The sequence below is a fragment of the Capsicum annuum genome, chromosome 2, assembly GCF_002878395.1.
Source record: "Capsicum annuum cultivar UCD-10X-F1 chromosome 2, UCD10Xv1.1, whole genome shotgun sequence".
In the NCBI taxonomy this organism is placed as follows: Eukaryota; Viridiplantae; Streptophyta; class Magnoliopsida; order Solanales; family Solanaceae; genus Capsicum; species Capsicum annuum.
Window position 1 is genome coordinate 145959283 of NC_061112.1, and position 16909 is coordinate 145976191.

General features: G+C 32.7%; 2 protein-coding genes across 2 annotated transcripts; both read right to left on the minus strand.

Annotated features, from left to right (window-relative positions):
* Nucleotides 1-1091: 1091 nt before the first annotated feature.
* On the minus strand, nucleotides 1092-2545 carry LOC107860290 (mitogen-activated protein kinase kinase kinase 20). The gene has a single exon (XM_016705596.2). It carries the CDS (start codon nucleotides 2449-2451, stop codon nucleotides 1363-1365), a length of 1089 nt encoding a protein of 362 aa, XP_016561082.1. The 5' UTR covers nucleotides 2452-2545; the 3' UTR covers nucleotides 1092-1362.
* Nucleotides 2546-11289: 8744 nt separating this feature from the next.
* On the minus strand, nucleotides 11290-12717 carry LOC107861392 (mitogen-activated protein kinase kinase kinase 20). The gene has a single exon (XM_016706729.2). The coding sequence runs from the start codon at nucleotides 12563-12565 to the stop codon at nucleotides 11474-11476; it is 1092 nt and encodes a 363-aa protein (XP_016562215.2). The 5' UTR covers nucleotides 12566-12717; the 3' UTR covers nucleotides 11290-11473.
* Nucleotides 12718-16909: the final 4192 nt, after the last annotated feature.

Below are 16909 nucleotides of genomic sequence, written 5' to 3' on the forward strand. Positions count from 1 at the left end.
AGGAAAGAATTCATTCTAAGATCATTTTTCCACCCAACTATATGTATTCCTTTCTTCAAAATTGATTGTGAAAGTTGACCTTTCTTTATTCATGAAAAAGGAAAAAGAAGAATATCCGTTATCCTTTCTCACGTCACATTTCTTGCCTTTTCGAATAATAATTGCATGGCTCTTATAATTGATGATCATAAGCAATGTCAGTACTAGTATTTTCACTTGGAGAATTTTACAAGATGAAAAAAGTCAAAAAATGAAGAAGTCAAGAATAGTTAAGAAAATATACAGTATTATTAACCAGTTGGATTTTTTAGCTCACCTTATCAAATGTACTAAACATTTTATATTTAATTTTTTTGGGTGTATTGTATCCTTAATCTCAGAATGATACACAACAATTCTCTGTCATTGAGCTCAGTTGGTGCTCGCCAATTAGCCTCGATCGGTTACTCGGGTTCTTCGTTAGTGAACAACAATAGGTACTTTATAAAATAGTTAATGTGCGCAAAAGTTAACTCAACATCGATCACTATTTCAAAAACGAGAAGCAAAGGTCCCATATCAATTTCTACTTGATCCCTTCACATGTATTTTACTTTGCTATTCATGCAATTATGAGTACATGACCTGTTAAGCATTTAGGAAAAGAATTCCATCATCTTTTATCCAATTTTTCTCCTAAATAACTAACTGTATATTGTAGCAAGAGATAAGAGGGACAAAGAAAAAAGGCTGGATAGGAAGGGGATCTAGTCACGAATTTATTGTCATATTCTAAAGGACTACAACTTATGCCGAAAGGTTTTTATCCGTCTATCAGTTGATGAAGCACTTTATATTGATTTTGGGCTACGTATTAGCCAATGATTTAATGGGAGAAAACTGCAACTTGCAAGATATAAACTGAATGATTGCGTATGATAATCAGTTGATCATTGTTGGCCCAAAAAATTATTACTGTAACTCATCCACTGCCTTACAACAATTCCCATTTTTCCAAGTAACCAAGTTGTTTCATAGCTTCATTCACTAAATACGGCTATTAAAAGATACATACCGAAAAAAAAATTAAAAAAAAAAACTGTACACTTTAATTTGCTGAGTCCCAATCACTTGTCTTCATATTGAAAGTGATAATATCCTAATTGCAACCTATATATGTACGATAAACTTGTTTTCTAATTACAGACAAAGTAGAAAAAATTGACCTGCCTAACCAATAAGGTGAAGAAATTACAAAAAAGGTAAAAAAATTCAGAGCTGATATAAAAAATCTTCTGTACTCTGAAAAATCTAAATAATAGTACTAATCTGCTATGCCTTTTCTATCACTAAATTTTAAAAATAATTTAATATAGATAGACATCACCGAATGCTGACCCAATCATCATCAGCATCATCCCATTCAGATTGTGGTATGAGTTCATTCATTAATCCCCTAAGCCTCTCAGCCGGCGATGTGGATAATGACCCGCCGCTAAAATTGATCAATTCTTGAATCGCCGGTGAGGGTAGAGATGTAATTTGACATGTTGCTGTTGATTCAGCAGAGTCATCAGATGTCCAATCTGGGAAATCAAATGGGCATCTAGGAGATATTGAAGGGGTGTTACTGTAGCATGTTTCGTTATTTAATGGAACAGTTTCATCTCGATCAGCTATTACAAAGGGGTGATCTAGTAGCATCTCCGCCGTCCATCTTTTTCTTGGGTCCTTTACGAAGCATTTTCCTAGAAAATCTTTTGCTTTTCCTGATAATTTTTCAGGAACTTCAGGCAATTGATCGCCCACTCCAATTGCCATTAACAATTTAGTTACATCTGAACATCTCCACACTGGATTACCTGTTGCCATTTCCGCCACCACGCATCCAAGTGCCCAGATATCAGATGGAGTGTCCTGTTCACCGGCGGTTACCATTTCTGGCGACATGTACAATGGAGTACCCCTCAGTTCACATCGCAAATTTCCATCTTTCATGGATTCAGCTCTCTTGGACAATCCAAAATCAGCAATTTTAACTTGCCCATCTTCGCCAAGAAGTATGTTCTGTAGTTTAACGTCGCAGTGAACATAGCCGCTCTTGTGAATATAGTGTAGCCCTTTCAGTAAATCCTTTGTATATTTACTGATTTCAAATTCAGGCAGTCTCAGATCCCTTGAATTCTTGATCTTATCCGACAAGGCACCCCCTGAAGCATACTCCAACAAGACATTGTACAATTTTTCGCCTTTTTCGTACGTATAGCTGTCACCAAAACAGCGAATGATCTGAGGGCAGCAGTCAAGCTCCTCCAAGATCAGTTTCTCGTTCATCAGTGTAGCTGAACAAGAAGCTGCAGATGACTTGACAACCATACATGGAGAAAACAGAGTGCTCTGTTTTCTGGGTATAGCAAAATTGACTTTGCCGAAGCTACCATGGCCTACTGTTTCACCTCGAATCCAGTCCATGGAAGAAGATTTTTGGAGTTGAAATTTTGGTATTTTTTAGGCTTCTAGTTAAGGAAGGAAAGAAGAAAACGCAATTAACCGCGAACTTTGCTTCACACAGGAGACTTCTATATATAGTGCGGGTGGAATTTATTTATTTTCCTTTCTTTTTTCTTTAATTAAATAAATTTCTATTGCGTTTTCTTTATACAATGAATTTAATAAACCATGTTCACATAACGAGTCAGTAGTGACGAATCCATACGTCACATCGGATATCGTCCCTTTTTTTTTTTTTTTTTTTTTTTTTTTACAATTTCTTTTTTTTTAAAAAAAATTTTTTACTTTTAGATTTTGCATAATTTTTAAGAAAAAAAATTAATTACAAGTGTGATTCGATTAATATATTCTTTAATAATTTTTTAATTTTTACACTTTTCATCTTATTTTATGTGATATATCTTGACCGAATGTGAAGTTTAAAAAAAAAAAGAAAATTAGTGATGTTATTAAATTGTTCTTTATTAAAAAATATATTATTAAAATTAACTATTTTTGGGATGGACTAAAAAGGAAATGATGATGGGATTGAGAAAGTATCTATTAGTATTAGTTATTAATTCAAGTTGAGGGAGAGCCAGAAAAAAAGAAGTCGCGGGAGAGACAATAGCAATAGAATAAAAGGCATGTGATTGGGGTAAGATATTTCTTCTTTTCTATTTCTCCCTCAAATGAATTTGTTCCTAAATTCGCTAAAATTACGGACGTCACTTTTAGTGACTTGTTTCATTGAATTATTGGATTTGAATTTTGAGTTTTCCTAAAGTATTGGTATCAAGAAATTTAAAATTTTCATAATAGTGTGAACTGTTTATGGTGAGTTCAATCCAACTTCTCGAGTCTACATATTTGTATACTAATATTTAACTGTATAGAAAAATTATTTTAAAATCACTAGTTATTCAAAATATATTTATAAAAATATCATGGTTGTAAGGGGAAAAAAAACGAAGCAAAAAGATCCTTTCTCTTAACGTATCAATAGTTGAGAAAATGGGACCCCACGAGGATCGGATGGTGATGGTTATGATATTTCCCAAATGATCACTCTACCGTTAGTTATATAATATTTTATAAGAAAAAGGTCCAATATTAATGAAATTTACGATCACATTTTAAACATAGCTAGTTCTGTACAAACAAAATAGAGTATAGATAAAGAACAAAAGGTCAGTTTTCATTTAGAGAATAAAATGGACGGTTTGTGTCACGGTTAAATTGTGAATTGAATTTGAATCGTACAAAAATGTTTGTACAAACATGATGGCTAATAGGCAACTCCAAAAGTCACAGCATTTTGTGTTCGTCGTATTTGTTCGCAACAATTAGCAACCACCACTAAAAATCTTTGGCACTCTTCATGGCTCAAATGGGGTCATTTTAATGCATGCAAACCGTGGAGTTGCACTATTCATGGCTTTTGTGGGCTCCTTTACCCCTTTTACTACGATTCACAAGTTTATTTCATCGCAAATTACAATGAATTTGGCAATTCATGCATCAACAATGATTATATATTTAGTGTGATTCCACGAATTTGACTATTTATACATCCACAACAAATATATACTTGGTGTAATCCCATGAATTTGACTATTCATATACCATAACATTTTAAAAAATAGTTATTAGTTGTTTTGAATTATGTTTTTCAAATTGTATGTATATATGTATCATACTTAAGAATGATAATTTTTTCTGCATTAATTTTAAACGAGAATTTGCTCATGTCTAGATGAAAGACCCTCTTCGATTTTAATACGATCAACCGATATGTCCATATTAGCGACACTATGTTATTAGTATTCACACTAAATCAATAGATATATAATATGAAAATTATTCAAGTTCTTTTCTTTTAGCCATAATTAATTAATATCTATTATTACTTCTCTAAATCAATTAACTATAGAAAGTTGAATTGATTTAATGTAGTCATCCACGTGACATTGGAGGGCATGAGGTTAATTAAAAACAAGATATTGAAATATAGCCAAATTTTATGAAAAGGCATAAGTAGAGGAGAATTTCAAGCAAAAAGCAAGAAAAGAAGAGGAAAATGGTATTTTTTGTCGATCGGTTGTTCTCGAGGGAAAGGAAAATAAAAATCCAACAATAGAAAGTAGATCAATTGGTTTTGGTGGAGTTGGTTATTGAAACTAGGAATAAGTTATGTATGGAGTATGGTGGACATACACACGATATTCCAGCCATGTTTCATATGGAAAACATAATTGTACCACGCTTTCCACTATATATTAAGGTTCTTTTTTTATTCTTCACCTGATTATCAAGTTAGGAAGATATATCTAGATAATAGTAATCAAAACCACAAGAGATTAAGTTCATAATTCAATTGATATTTCGCCTAACTCAACTTTAAAAGTTAGACCATGAAAATTACCCAAAATCGTATGGGGTACCAATTGTCTATCCTTTTTCGATGTGGGATTTGTATCACTTTAACACTTGTCTAGACCTTGTTAACTGAAACACGAGCAATATAATATGAACGTTCAACATAGTTGAACAAAGAATTGGGATTCGTTGGCTCTGGTATATATCATGTAAAAAAAAAAAAGAGACCCTGGGCATAACAGACGTCAAAAGCTAGCTTGTAGGACGAGAATTGGCCCAAATTTATATATGGAGATCAATCACGCATCTTTTTTCCGAAGTGAGACTCTTTAACATAACCTCCATTAAGCTGTCCAAAATGAAACAATTAAGTAAAAAAATTTAAAAAAATTGCTAGCTTAAGTAAGTAGTTGAAAGGTTAAATAAAGAAAAGAGAAAACCGGTCAGAAGATATCCGCCGCTTTGCGGCGCAGAGGCATCAAGACCAGATTTTCGTAAAGTATTTACTTGCCGGTGATAGCGGTTACAAAAGGTGTTATAGGCACAGAATGCATGCTAAAGCCCACATTTTGATTGCTTGTAAATAAGGTGAGAATAATATACAGCTAGCTTCAACACATGAATAAGACCTCCTAGCTTCTACTTTACCCTTCATAATAATGCTTATTGCCCTTCGTTTTCGTGACACACACATAATGTCCATTCATTTGGTTCTAGACATTTGATTGCATTATTGACTATGTTACCGAAAATATATAAATATCTTACTACAATATGTTAAAAGATGATTTACATATACATATATATAAACATTTGACGATAAACTAAATTATTAGAACATCTTTATTAACTTGAAATCGTATAAAACTGAAACATTATCAACCATCATATCCTCATATCCCCACTGGTTCACAATATTCACCTGCCGAACAAACACAAATCTCGGCCCCACTATTCCTTCTTGTTAACCAAGAAATTTTAACTCTTTTTAAAGTTGCGTTCTTAAGTTTTAACTAAGTTAAAGGTAGTTACATTCCTTCATTAAAAACAAAGAGACAAAAATTGAGGGAGGAAAATGTATAAAGGCTATTAAGATCAGAACTCACGACGTAAGAGCTAAATAACCTTGACATGCTCGTAACCTTCAAATCTTAAATTAATATTTAGAACGTAACACAGTGGACATTGGACAGGAGTACCTAATAAAAATATACTACTCACATCATTGGATAAGTGCAGTGAACTGTAATGACACATGTTGGCATGTTCTTCGCCAAATAAATACTATTGTATGACGATTGACGCAACTGATAATTGATTTTGTCTTGTTATTCGTTATTTTATCAACTGCAAACCTCGCATTTGCGGCTAAAACTACTTGACTATGGCTTTGGACATTTTTCTTTACAATTTGTATTTCTGATGATTCTCATGATACATAAATTCTTTTAATTTAAGTTTTGTTGTTGTGGTTTATAAATAACTTATTTTAGTTCAATATAATACTTAATGAGTTAATTGTTCAATATTTAAGAATATTAAATTGTATACTTAATGAGTTAATTGTTCAATATTTAAGAATATTAAATTGTTTTTCCAGATGTTTTTAATGACTTTACATTTTTTTAGGAGATACACTTGGAAAGAGGTTTGGAAGAATAAAAGGACAATATAGATGTGGGTTAGCGGAAGTATCTTAATAAAATTAATGGTCTAATCCCATACTTTAATAAGAGGTTTTAGATATATACACATACATGTAAAATAATATTGTAATAATTTAGAGTTATCTTTTTTTTTAATTCTTTAATATTAGTTGTTGTGGCATAGTATTTTTAAAAGACTCCTAATCTTTGGCTTCACATAATAATATAATTATTAATTAAAGTAAGAAATTATTCTAGTGAATAAGATGTTTGTCATTTATTTTCAATACATTAACTTGGATGTTGTTGTTAAAGCTTTATTATTAATATGAAGTTTGAGTTGTTTAATTCAAGGTTTTAAAATATTTCTAGTAAAAATTAGAGAGTGTTTTCTTTCTTTACTGCCTTTTTAAAATAATTTTTTCATACGTATTTCACAATCTTTATTATTATTTTAAGTGAAATTGAAACCACCAAATTTACTATTAAAATTTTTGAGGTATCAAAATTTTAGAAGTTTGAAGCAAAGACTTTAGTAGTGTTATCCTTGAGTCATCCCTTAATATTAGACGCTAACAATTCACATATATCGGTCTGGAGAGAGTAACAAACTTTATAAAGTGTCTCCTTGCCGAACAATCTCATTTAACAAAGATTGGCCTCTCACGTGCCAACTTACCTTATTCAGTTATTTCTAGTCATGAAATCCTGACCAACCGTTTGAATTGGATTTGGAGTGCATGTATTGTACGCACATTTATAATTTTCTCTTTTTCTCAACTTATTAGACTCAAACAGCAACAGCCCACAGAAACTGGACTTTTTCTTCTTTCCGTTTTCGGTTGCTTTCCACTCTTTCCAAGCAATTAGATAAGGTGAGAATCTCATCTTTGATCTTCCTTCCCCTTTCTCAAATTTGAATACTTCAATACAGTACTTATAATTTTTTTTTTCACAAAAGATGATGTCCAGTTCGGATTACAAGAACACAAAAATTCTGGTGTTTGTTTGAAACTTTCAAATATTGAGTTTGCACAATTTTCTTTTGAAGATTTCCTAACTCAATATTTGTACAATTTTTCCCTTTCAAAAAGATGGAATCTCTTAAAACTAGTTCACGTTGTGAAAATTTAATAAATATCCTCTAGCTAACGCCTAGCTGGCCGATAAATTTCCTTTCTGAAACGTGATTGAGAATGGGTAACCTTGCAAATGCAGGGAGTAGATATCTTTATTTGTATATATATAAAGACAACAAAAGGATCATTTTTGTTAACATACAAAATTAAAAATTGACCCCACAAGGCTGGGATGGTGATGGTTAGGAAATCTCCTAAATGGATCCTCTATCGCTCATTATTTTATTTTTATTTCATTAAAATAAGCATGTCCCATGTCCCATAGTCCATTCAATTATTACTCACAATCACATTTTAAACATCCCAATCAATAAAATGCAAAACAAGAATAAAAGAGGTCCCAAATCAGACCATACATTGGTGAAAAGTTGCTATCAAGGTTAAATTGTTCTTACATGCATTGCGGCTAATGATAGGTGAGTCCAAAAGTCACAGCATCTTTGACTCCAATTTGTTTCCCACAACAAATTAGCTACCCACTAATTACAATCTTTAGCATTCTTCCTCTTTATTAGTACTGCTACTATTTTATAGGACTAGTATTTTATTACATATCCATATTGATGCAAATTGCAAAATTAGTGGCGCTCTTCATGGTTCTAATATGCTCTTGCACACTTTAATATATATATATAAAAAAAAAATCCATTTCAATGCAAATTGCATTTGACTGATCCCAAAAGTTAAAAATAGAGGCTAAGAGATTAAATTGCATTTGACTGATTCCATAAGTTAAAAAAAAAAAGGGTAGAAAACTTTCCATGTTGAAAGTTTGGGGTAGGTAGGGGCTTCAAAGGTACCAAAACAGATTCTTCATTATTTGTAACATCTAAATTATGAGATACATCTTGCAGGAAGTATACATGTAGCTACCGACAGTTATATCTATTGGTTGCCTAATCATTAATTTTGTATTCAATTTGTTGCATAAAAAAATGATAATCTCTTGTTTAAGATGGATATGATATCCTAAATTTTTGTATTTTAGTGATTATTTTTTAGAAGAAAAGGATGTCATGGTTTCACACCTCCAAAACGTGCTAACAAATTCCTAAAACGTGTGATTTGAAAAGAAGAGTACGTTTCACGATCTTGATTTAAAATACATGCTGGAAATAGTTTAAATTATTGTAGAACTGTAATTGATAATTAATTGTACGTTGTTACAGGTACAGATTTTATATATCTTGTCGCACTTGAACTTTTCAAACTTACTCACCCCTTATCGTATAGTAGTAGACAATAGGTAAGTATGATTAGGAGTATCAAATGGGTAATTGGTTGATTTTGGACGGGTTAAAATAGGTTGCATTAATAAATAAATAGGATATTAATTGATCAATCAGTATGTAACTTGAGTTGGAATGGGCTAAATTCGAAATAACCGAACCCAACCAACTCTCACTAAATTTTAATTTCTTTCTTTGTTTATTTTAATTTAATTTTTTACTGCCTAAAATGTTGTTTATTTTCGTTATTATATAAAACATATTAAATAGAAAAATATTGTTTTGAAAAGCTAGTTTTACTAGCCTTTTGGTTTACCCTCTCATAATTCCATTGCCCTTTGTTTACTTGAAACACTCATAAGGTTCATTTCGTCTGGTCTAAGAAATTTGATTGCAATTCGTAAACTTGACAAGTTTAGTAGCACCTCCAGCTCATTTTTTCTCAATAGAATCATAAGAGGAACCCCATTGCATAAGGTGAATTTGAAGTTGAAAAGATTAGTATCACCTCTATTTATTCCATTTATATATTGGCATATATTGGGTAGATTCTAAATAAATAATTTATCTTTTTTCTATTTTCTAAAACAATACTTTCACCCTCTCGATCATGATAAGTCTCAAGATGTTACTAGTCATTTATTTGGTACGCACTATTTGATAGGATGTGGTAGAACTATATTTGAAATAAAATTTATATACTATTATTGTATTTGAAATAAATTTATATCATCAACCAAAGATAACCCACCTGATTCAATCCGACTTTTAGATTATTTAATCTAGAATTATAATTTCATGACAATAATTCGCGTACGATACGATCTCTTAAGAACTTGGTCAAGACTCGCGATTCTAAAACTTTGTGAAAAAATTACACAGATTTTATTGAAGTATATTATTGGTGTTCGAGCTCATGTTCTTGTGAACACCATGCTCCCATGCTGCAATTCAACGTTGTGTTCGGCACCAAAGATTTCGATTCTGACGTTTAATATTTTCCTGGTCCAGTTTGCACCATACAGATGAAATGTCTATGTAGAAAACAAAGGGATGAAAATGATTGTGGGGTGAAGGGGTCCACAGCACAAAGGCCATGATCAGTGCTCATGCAAGAGTGAGTGAAATACTAGTAGCTGGTAGCTAGCTGTGATTAAAGATCACATCATGGGATTTGTGCAGTGAGTTGTAGCAATCACATGTTGGCATGTTCTTCCCCAAATATTGCATGAAGGCAACATATAGTAATTAATTCATGCTCCTATTGGTTTTGGTGTTTTTTAATGTAAAGATTTGCGGCTAAAAGGCATGGGATTTCCCAACTTGCCTATATAGCCTCGGGACCTTTCTATTTTGCAATTTGCAATTTGCAATTCTGAGGATTCTCATAAATAATCAACTTAAGAAAATGACGTTTTCAAGAATACCTAGTTGAATAAAATCTCATGTACCAAAGATTTGCCTTTCACGTGATGCTTACCTTCTGATCTAAACAAACTGTTGAAAAAAGAAATATTATCTTCCCATTATTAGGCCTCACAGAAACTACACCTTTTTTTTTTTTTTAAAAAATCTTTCATGTTTTGGTTTCTTCCACTCTTCCCAAGCATTACATAAAGTAGAGCGTATTGAAACAATTCATTCATTTGGCCATCAACTTTCAAGAAATTAAGCTATATAGTTCTTAAATCAGAATAAATATTGTCCAAGTTTGAACGCATGAAGTATTGGAATTAAGGGGTCCAACAAGTGGTGGAACTAAACATTTTCACTAATTATTGAATAAAAAAAGTACACTAAAAAGTCTAGCTATTGAAGGGTTCCATTCCTAACTATTCTATTCTATTAGTCGCTTTTGTTAACCTGCAAATCACAAAACGCAGACCTTATTCCTTGACTACTTTAATACTACTCCCATGTTTCAAAAGAGGATTAAGAGTTCCAAGAACAAGGTCAATTTTTTATATCGAAAATAAACTTTATAATACGCCCTTCAGCTGCTTTTAATTATCATTAATTTCCTAATTAAATTTATATTTTTATTTGTCAGTTTTTCCTATTTTACTCTTAGCATTAATTATTTTCTTTTGCAAATTAATTTCAAAACATATTGTAAACATTATTTAATAGGAATATTATAATAAAATAGTTATGATATTAATTGTTTTATTAATGAGTGTGACAAGTCAAAATGTGAACGAGGGAGTAAGTAACAAACCGAACAAAAGAAATACTATTAAAACTCAAAAGCTGTTAATATATCAAATTATAATTTGTAAAGCCTTAATTAACAGTGCAAAATTTGTTTTCGGATTTGTTTCATTGCCATGCTTTAGGCACAAAAAGACAGTACTAATTAAGAAACAACGTACAAAGAAGTGTGAACATCAGTGAGCTCCAATCACTCTTGTTTCATGAAGAATTTCATATCGTAATTGCATTCTGTTTTATATACAACTATATGTACAAAGGAGATATTGTAAAAATCTGACCTTGGCTAACGTTAAAGGAATATCAACCTTTTTTAAGTGGGAAAAAAAGAAAAGAAAGAAGAACAGAGCTGCAAGGGAAAAAAATCTGCACAACTCTGGACGTGATAAATCATTTGACATCATCTAACACTGATCCAGTCATCAGCAACTGACCAGTCAGATTCTGGTCTGTTTTCATCACCCACTAATAGTACTTGCAGCCTTTCAGTTGGCGATGTGGACCATGACCCGCCGTTAAAATGGATCAATTCTTGAAACGCCGGCGAGGGCAAAGATGTAATTGGACATGTTACTGTTGATTCAGCAGAGTCATCAGATGCCCAATCTGGGAAATCAAATGGGCACCTTGGAGATGTTGAAGGGGCGGCACTGTTGTACCTTTCGTCATTCAATGTAACAGTGTCATCCATTTGATCAGCAACAAATTCATGTTTTAGTAGCATCTCTGCGCTCCATCTCTTTCTCGGATCCTTCACGAAGCATTTCTCTAGAAAGTCTTTTCCTTCTTCCGATAATTCTTCAGGAATTTCAGGCAATTGATCACCCACTCCAATTGTCATCAACAATTTAGCTATGTCTGAGTATCCCCAAACTGGAACTCCGGCTGCCATCTCAGCAACTACGCATCCAAGTGCCCAGATATCAGCAGGAGTGTCCTGTTCACCGGCGGTAACCATTTCCGGCGACATGTACAGTAGAGTACCCCTCAATTCACCTCGCGAATAGTCACCTTTAATTGAATTGGATCTCTTTGTCAATCCGAAATCAGCAATTTTGACTTGACCATTAGCACCAAGAAGAATGTTCTGTGGTTTAATGTCGCAGTGGACATAGCCACGCTTGTGGATATAGTGTAGCCCTTTCAATAACGACTTGGTGTATTTCCTGATTTCAATCTCCGGCAATTTACGTTCAATAGAATTCTTAACCTTTTCGGACAGAGCACCTCCAGGGGCATACTCCAATAAGACATTGTACAACTTTTCGCCATTTTCGTAGGTGTAGCTGTCACCAAGACAATTAATAATTTGTGGGCAACCGTTAATCTCATCCAAAATTAGCTTCTCGTTCATCAGCGTAGCTGAACGAGAAGCTGAAGAAGACTTGACCACCATTGATGATGAAAACAGAGTGCTCTGTTTTCTGGGTACTGCAAAACTCACTTTGCCAAAGCTTCCATGGCCTATTGCTTCACCTCTTACCCAATCCATGGCCGTTATTGTTATTATTTTCGTTGAAAATGGAAGTTTATTGAGCTGAAATTTTTGTAATTTATGCTCTCCTATTACAGAAGAAGGATAGAAGATACGTTGAACTCTGTTTCACACGGAACTTCTATATATAATATATATATATATAGCGTGGGGGGAATTTATTTAGTTTACTTTTTTCTTTCAAATTGTATTTTTGATGTATTAATGTTCCCCACAAGTATTAAATGAATATATACGCGTATAGAGTTAACCGAGAGGGTGGCCATAATAACAATAACAATAAAATAAAAAAGGAACACGTGATAGGAGGAACATCTTTCTTCGTAATTTGGCCAAACAGTTTTACATCAATTTTAGAATCCCGGTCCAATGAATCTTGGTCTATGTCAGCAAGTCAATATAAAGGGAGTTTAAAATCATGATATTTTAGGCTTAAATCTTATCTATGTGTGTGTAGCCAAGATTCCAAGTTGTGTGTTGATAAAATGATATTTCAAGGTAATAATTTGGGTTACGGTAATCATGTGGATCAACATTGCAAGTAATGTAATATAACTTGGAAGTAGAACGATAGAGGATACATAGTTTTTTGTAATAAGAGTTAATCGAGAGGGAATTTATTGTTAAAAACTCTCAAAAAGAATGAAAGCAATCTTCCACAAATATTAATGGATTTTTGTACAAATAGACGATTGGATTCACTGTTTTCTTTTTTTTTTTTCTAGCCGATAGGCATAGTTATTCGATTGAATGAGCAACTTTTTAGATTATTTCTTCAAAATTTAAAATTGACAAACTTGGTAAGTTATAAACTTTATGTATAACAGTAATATAATTTGTTTTTAATTTTTATGATGTACGAGTACACCATTGACTACTGAAATAAATAATGTAAATATTTTTGAAATTGTGTGTTGATCTTTATTTATTTAGGATAATTTACTCTAATTAGTGTGAGTAGTTATCCGTTATTATTGTCTTAATATTGCAAAAAAGAGGTTAAGAAACGTATTCGTTAAGATGTGTTAGATATTCTTATTAGTAATAAATTAGAAGAGAAGAAGCAAAGATCTTTTCTATTTGCATACAAAAATTGAAAATAATTAATCCCACGAGAATGGGATGCTGATGGTTAGCAAGTCTGCCGCTAATAACTTTGCTTTCTATGAAAAAATTGACATCTCAAGCTCTATTCACGGTCAAATTCTGAACATCCCAATCAACAAAATGCAAACCAAAACGAAAGAGGTCTCGATCAGTTGATACAACATACATATAGAAGAAGTTGGTATTAGCAATTGAATCTTCAAAGACAATGTACATAAATGAAGGCTGGCTAGTAGATGTGTCCAAAAGTCACAGAATGACCAGCCACCACTCGTGCTAGTGCCATCTTCTTATACTCTTTTTAATTACTAGCCACTACTGGTACAGTACTAATATTTACATGTCCATTTCAATTTTGCAACTTGCAGGCGTTGCACTATGACTCTAGTGGACTTTAGTATTCTTTTAATTACTGTTAATTCCACAATGCCTTTTGCATTGCAAATTTCGTTTTGACTAATCGTAAACTAAAGATTAACTCCTAAAAAGGTAGCGGTCCTGACCAGGGGCGGAGCTACATATAAGGTAGGGGGTTTTGATGGAAAACTGTACTATATATACATGGTTAAAATTATTTTTTATGTATATATAGTAGATGTCGAAACCCCTACAGTTAGTTCGTATGTTCACTTGTAAATCCCCTTGGTGTCAATTCTAGCTCCGCCACTGGTCCTAACCATTTATTTGACGGCGGAAGCTATATATTAGTTGCTAAGAAATTTCATCATACACCAAAATTTTATACGTTGAAATAGGACTTGAAGTTCTTTGGATGGGTGGTGGGGTGGGGTGGCGTGGGGTGGGGGTTATGTAATTATGGATGGTTAAAGTATCTAGTCAACAACTTAATTAATCAACTCCCACCTCTCCTTTCCCAACTGAAATTTCTAGTTCTATTTATATATTATTATATGAAGAATCAGGCTATGATGGTATTATAATAGTTTATATTAGTTGCTTAATCTTTTGACTTAGTTTAATTTTTACTAGTGGATGTCTGACATTGAGGTAACTGTTGAATTTAGCTATAAATATGCCGAAAAGATAATTAATAACTTTAGGTGGGGAAAAAGAAGAATAGGAAAGGAAGAAAATGCATCTGTACGAAACTGGTGAAATTGGGATATACTATTGGCAAACGGGTAGAGAGGACATTTAATTTGGTATAGTACGCTTTTGATTTATTTATTTTTTTCCTTCAAAAAATTGAATATGAACACACGATATCAGAGTGGTGGTTCATGTGAAAATTATTAGCACAACGACGCTCCCACATGGGAATCCAACCCAAACTAGCTATATATCTTGTTAAATCAATACTATTAAGGATAAAATGCCAGCTGAATACGAGCATGTTAATACTAATGATATGAAATGAAAGGAAATTTGTAATAAAAAATAAAAGATCAATTAATTACTACTATGTACTTCTTCATATTATTTAATTAACTTGTTTGTACAAAGATATATGAACTCAAAATGAAAATATGAGAAGGAATCTGCTTTGCGGCGCGCCGGTAAGAATAGCTGATTTTGCGCAAAGCCGGTGACTGCAGATTGGAAGGACGTAAAAGGCACAGAATGCAATGTCTTGAAACCAATTACAAGTGAATACTGCTTGATTCTCTTGCGTATGGACCAGATTTCCTTGCTTTCTGGTTTTACCCATTTAAATGATACTATTCGTTTTCTCCATATTGTTGAACACTATAGATCACGTCCATTTCTTTTGGATTCAGGAATTTGAATGCACTGAAAAATGTTTTTGGGTCCTCTTTTTTCGATCACCATTTTATTTTTAAAAACTTAAAAGTAACATGTACATGTGTTGGGTGTGAATAAAAGTCGATCACATCTGTAGCTGAAAATATTAACAAGTTAGATACATATAAATTGTGAATCTCTTAATGGTACGAGGTATCGAGAAAAATCGTGGGGGTTTGGACTATAGGCAATATCACATTATATAAGAATATCTTTGGATTGACTGAGCTCAACAACTGATTTTAGAATCCATGTTCGGTGAGATGAGAACGAGGATGGCAAAGTGAGCTCAGTTTGCTTATTCTTATGAGCTTGAGATGCACATGAAGAAGCTTGTTGTGGCCGTCAATTGTTATAAAATATCCAAACGACGTAGATAACACATAGTAAATATCAATAACCCGTGGATTGTGCTCTTGGGTCATGAAACTTAGTTCGAGTCAGAACAAAAGTCCCACATTAATAGCTAGAGATTGGAAAACTACACATCAGATATAGGATCTTTTGATATGAGCCTTTTGAGAGAAATCATACAAGTTTGGTCCAAAGTAGCCAATATCACATCATGTAAAATATTTCTGTGCAACACCAACTTCTATGAATATGGTCGCTTCCTTGATTCAAAGCATATTCACACTTATAAAATTGAACTTTACATAGATGGTGGCTGTAACTAAACACTGTCGTCCCCAATTTTAAAGAATAAGGTTATTTTAAATATTTTTCTAATATGTTTCTATATAATTTTCGTTTGATTTAGTTTTATCGAACGCAATGAATATGTTCGTTTGATTTGTTTAAAGGGGGGACAGGGGCAGTGCTCAAATGAGCGAGTTTGAGAAAAAGATGAGAGCAATAAATTAGAATTAGTCAGTGCAGTGAACTGTAACAACAAACACAAGTTGGCATTTGTTGCTCCTCAAATTTTGCTAACATATAATATTTGATGCTGTCAATCAACTTTGCTATTGGCTTCTTAATGAAACGCATCGCTCGCAGTTTTCGTCTAGCAGTTTTGGTGATTTTCCAACTTGCGTCATCTAAGGGTCTTTACTCTTTACATTTGCAATTTGCATTTATGAGTAAAATAATATGGGATCCATGATAATATCTATATTTGGTAGAAATTATATACGTATGTCAGATGTTTTAAGAGAGTGATTCTGGTGAGGGACAGTTTAAATTTTGTAATGTAATCAGCTTTCCTTAACTTATTGTTTTTGATAGGTTACTAATCAAAGTTTATTAAGTACCTAATTTTCAAACTTATTGGAGTAGTGGAAGTTAAATCTAAATGTATTTGTTTATATTTTCTTAGTTTTATTTTCAAATTCAATACATGTTTAATTTTATTATATTTTTTTAGAAAGTGAGTGGCAAAGCTTGGTTCTCATGTGCTAGTTGCAAGTTGCAACTAACCTTATTTGGGGTATTCAAACCCTTGACAGAACAAAACTATTTCCAACTCTC

What these genes read in the sequence shown, in the direction of transcription:
- LOC107860290 (XM_016705596.2), bottom strand. Translation starts at nt 2,451, where the DNA reads ATGGACTGGATTCGAGGTGAAACAGTAGGCCATGGTAGCTTCGGCAAA.
- LOC107861392 (XM_016706729.2), bottom strand. Translation starts at nt 12,565, where the DNA reads ATGGATTGGGTAAGAGGTGAAGCAATAGGCCATGGAAGCTTTGGCAAA.